Below are 4,499 nucleotides of genomic sequence, written 5' to 3'. Positions count from 1 at the left end.
AAACAATAAATGTTGGTGTGGATGTGGAGAGGTAGGAACACTCATACGCTGCTGGTGGGACTGCAAACTAGTGCAACGTCTGTGGGGAGCAATGCGGAGATACCTTAAAGAGATACAAGCAGATCTACCATTTGATCCAGCAATCCCATTACTGGTCATCTACCCAAAAGAACAAATGATACTCTGTAAAAAAGACACCTGCACCCGAATGTTTATAGCAGCACAATTCACAATTCCAAGGATGTGGAAACAACCCAAGTGTCCATCAATACGTGAGTGGATTAATAAAATGTGGTATATGTATACCATGGAGTACTATTCAGCTTTAAGAAACAATGGTGACATAGCACCTCTTGTATACTCCTGGATAGAGCTGGAACGCATTCTACTAAGTGAAGTATCCCAAGAATGGAAAACAATCACCACATGCACTCACCATCAAATTGGTATTAACTGATCAACACATAAGTGCACATATAAGAATAACGTCTATTGGATGTCAGGCAGAGGGGAGGGGGGAGAAGGGGACGGGTATATGCATACACAAAGAGTGCAATGCGCACCATCTGAGGGATGGACACACTTGAAACTTGGACTTGGTGGGGGGAGGGAAGGGCAACATACGTAACCTAAACATCTGTACCCCCATAATACGCTGAAATAAAAAAAAAAATAGGATATTTGTTCCTTCTCTTTATTGTTTTCTGGATGTAATAACAAATAAGATAAGGTAAGAATTTGAGTGTGTGACTATGCCAACAGATGGTAGGTCTTATTTGCTGGCAACAGTACATGATTGCCCATCTGTCTCTGCTATGATCATATAGGGTATTAGATGTACCAGAATACTTAATACGGAATACTTTCAACAACAAAGAGTGCCAGGGTTTGGGGCATTAATACTGAACAAGGCTGTAGGGAATTATAGAGTAAACAGAAAGTATGTTCTTTAAGCTACAAGAGCTCATATCAAAGTCAGGAGACATAACATTCTTAATCTTATATATAAATATGTACGGTGAACTACAGAGGGCAGCTGACTTAATGGTTCCAAAGCATGACTCTCCTAATAGAGTCAATATTTTTGTGAGCACTATGAATAAACTGAGAAGCAAAGAGAAGAAATAATTTCTTCTCTAAACAACATTTTGCCATTCTAATTCTAGCAGGCAGACAGGTCAATGATCACATTTCCTTCAAACTGGCTTTTTTCTTTCCTATCCTCTTTCTTGGTGTATGATAACCAATCGTGTAACCTGAGAGTCATCTTCAACTCTTCCTTCTCCCTCCAGCCTTACATACAATTAGTCACCAAGGTCTGAGAACTCTATTCCAAAAGATCATTTGAATCCATCCCCTTCATTCTCCTTACCACTAATTTAGTTTAGATCTTTATCACTTCTAACATGAATTACTCCTCTTAAATGATCTCCACATCTTCCTTCTCACCAACTTTGGTCTATTTTGTGCAGAAGTGTTATCTACAGGTAAAATCAAAACCTCTTAGGATGGCCCTTCATAACCTAGACCCCACCTCTATCTCCCATCTTATTTCCTGCACTATCCTGTTCTCTTACTGCCACTCCTACCTGTCCTTCCACCATATACCCCATAGACACAGGTCAATATTACTTATAGTTCCTTGAAGAAGTATTTCTCTTTCTTAACAGGAGTAGAGCATAATGTGTGTAGGTTCTAAGGTCAGTGATGATGGATCCACTAGTTATTAGCTGTGACCACAATCAAGTGACTTAATGTCTCTGTGCCTTGATTTTCTCATCTGTAAGTCAGGGATAACGCTAATACTAGAGATAACATTAATATTTACCTCTGGATTGTTGCAAGAATAAAATAAAACAGGCACAAAAAACCTCACACAGGAAGCACTGCATATTAACTAGGTTTTATTATTACTAGTATTCCCTCTGCCTTTCCATGTCATATTTTCCCTCTATTACTGGGATACTCAATTTCCATCTTCCTTTCCCAGGCTATGTGGACTGTCCTCATCTTTCTGTGGATGTTTTCCCTTTATTCTTTTCCTAGTGCCAGGCACATCTCGCGCTCCTTCTCTCTGTTCCCACAGCACCTGTATGGTGTCCAACTGGAGAACAATCATAGTGGCTTTCCTTCTAGACTAAAAGCTCCATGAGTGCTAGGATTGGATTGTGTTCTCCATATAAACAGTACCCAGCACATGGCCAGTAGGGAGGATGCACTCAGTGTTTGCTGAAAAAATAAAGTCATTTCTTATGAGCCTCATCTGGTGAATCGTTGAACCTCTAAGAAAGAGCTATCACCATACGAGAGATACTTTATCGTTCTCTACAAAAGACTTCTAAATCTTCCCAGTGACGCAGCCTAGTAGAGTCCACAAAGAGATGAAGAAAAAAAATATGTTATTAATCCTTAAACAGCCTATTCCATTAATAAAAACACGACTACAAACATAACATCCATGACTCATGGAAATGGGGACTATAAATATAAAAATGTGAACTAAAAGTGAGCCAATATAGAGCCTCCCCTTCTGAACTCTGGAGATGTAAAACAGTAAGGTATAGGTCTACACGTGCTTTAAAGTGAGAAGTATTATAAATAATTTATAGTCAAAGGAGTATAAGTCAGTACATTCTTTTTCACATTAAGAAATCACAGTGCCCATTCAGAAAGGCCTTTTATCATTAATTAAAAGGATATTATTGGTTAGACTTTGAAAGCCATAAAAGAGGAAAGGGGAACACTTTGCATAGGATTAAAATGTAATTTATCCACTATAGAGAACTTAAATCAGCATGCTTATTCCTTGAAAGTAACAATTATTGAACAACTTAAGAAGATAACATGAATGAAGTCAAATATCTGTGTAATTACTGACAGTCTTGATAGCGGTCTATTTGTTCTCTGTTACTACTACTACAACTACTACCAAATATCACAACAATTCTTTGCTGTATTCTTACTAATGGTTTTTGTTTAAACAGGTAATCTGAAAAATTGTGACTTTTATTTTCATATTTATATTATGGATAGGAGTTATACTAGCTAGAAGAAATTTCTTGTATCTCTATTTCAACAAAGTTATTTAAAACAAAAAAAAGTTACTTACCACAACTTGTAACACCTGTTCATTGTGAAGAGAGGAGGAGGAGGATGAGGAAGAGGAGGAAGAAGAGGAAGAAGAGGAAGAGGATGAGGAGGAAGAAGAAGAAGAGGAGGAAGAATAAGAAGAGGGGGAGTCAGCCATCATTTGTGCCAAAGTCTGCATCAGCGTTTTCCCAAGGAGAAAAAATGAGCTAAACATGGCAATTACACCGAACACCATTCCAAAATTGAACCTGTCAAGAGTAAAAAAATCACATAAATGCACAATTCCTTGCAATTCATAGAGTAGCAAATTCACTGATGAGCCACATTTCATAGCCATTATTTCAAAATAATGGCTAAAAAATTTCAACTGCCTCTTTTTCCTACCTGAACTTCAAATAACTTGACTGAAGCATGGGCACCAGTTTCTTTAAGCAGTTCTAATACTTTACGTTCTCTGATAATTAAAGAGGCTGAATACTATTTTCAATAAAAAAGTTTCTTTCCTCTCATGTACTTGCTCATCTACATAGCATTGTTTTGATCTTGTTCTCATATAGTTATGAAAGCTCTTTTGATATTATAGACATCCATCTTTTTTCATCTACCTATTCTATTGTCTGCATTGCATCTGAACTTTATTTTGTGATAAATGAGCTTAAATATTAACATGGTAAAATTTAATGATAGTTTCTTCCTTTCACTGTTTTAATAATTAGAAGTTACCCTTCTATAGTTGGGAATAATCTGTTACATTTTCTAACTTTTTATTAAGTTGTGTTTTTCAAGGAACTTGTCCATTTCATCTAAATTGTCAAATTTATAGGCATAGAATTGTTCATAATAGTCTTATTATTTTTTAGTGTCTATAGAATCTGTAGTAGTGCCCAGTTTTCAATTCTAATTTTTAGTTACTTGTGTTTCTTTTTTTCTTGATCAGTCATGGTAGGGGTTTGTCAATTTTATTAATCTTTTCAAAGAACCAACTTTTGGCTTTGCTGATTTGCTCTACTGTATACTTTCCATTTCACTGATTTCTGCTCTTATCTTTATTATTTCCTTCTTTCTATTTCATATGCTTTGACTTGCTGTTGTACTTTCTGCTAACTCTTTGATGATTTGATTGTTTATATTTAGCTCTAATCCGTTTGGAGCTAAAACTTTTTAACAAAAAATATGCCACCCACTACCCTCACATTCTCTCAACTACAGAACCTGTCAGTATATCCTGGGTGTTCCAGAGATCATTGTAACCCCCCTAACCATAAAACAACATAAAGGCCTTGATTTTTTTTTTTTTTTTTTTTTTTTTGAGACGGAAAGATTTTGGTTTTTTTGTTATAACAATACACAGTACTACATATATATTTTATTAGTTTGAAGTCTTTCATAATGCATTCTAAAACTCACGG

General features: G+C 36.0%; 1 protein-coding gene across 1 annotated transcript in view; it reads right to left on the bottom strand.

The window, feature by feature from the left end:
• Positions 1 to 4,499, bottom strand: part of MBTPS2 (membrane-bound transcription factor peptidase, site 2) — a 76,480-nt gene that overhangs the window by 68,387 nt on the left and 3,594 nt on the right. The window contains exon 3 of the mRNA XM_012656313.1: positions 3,110 to 3,338. Coding sequence (XP_012511767.1) covers positions 3,110 to 3,338 — 229 coding nt within the window. The remainder of the gene's footprint in view (positions 1 to 3,109; positions 3,339 to 4,499) is intronic.

Source organism: Propithecus coquereli, unplaced genomic scaffold (assembly GCF_000956105.1).
Source record: "Propithecus coquereli isolate 6110/MARCELLA unplaced genomic scaffold, Pcoq_1.0 Scaffold50, whole genome shotgun sequence".
In the NCBI taxonomy this organism is placed as follows: domain Eukaryota; kingdom Metazoa; phylum Chordata; class Mammalia; order Primates; family Indriidae; genus Propithecus; species Propithecus coquereli.
This window is presented reverse-complemented; position numbering and strand designations above follow the sequence as displayed.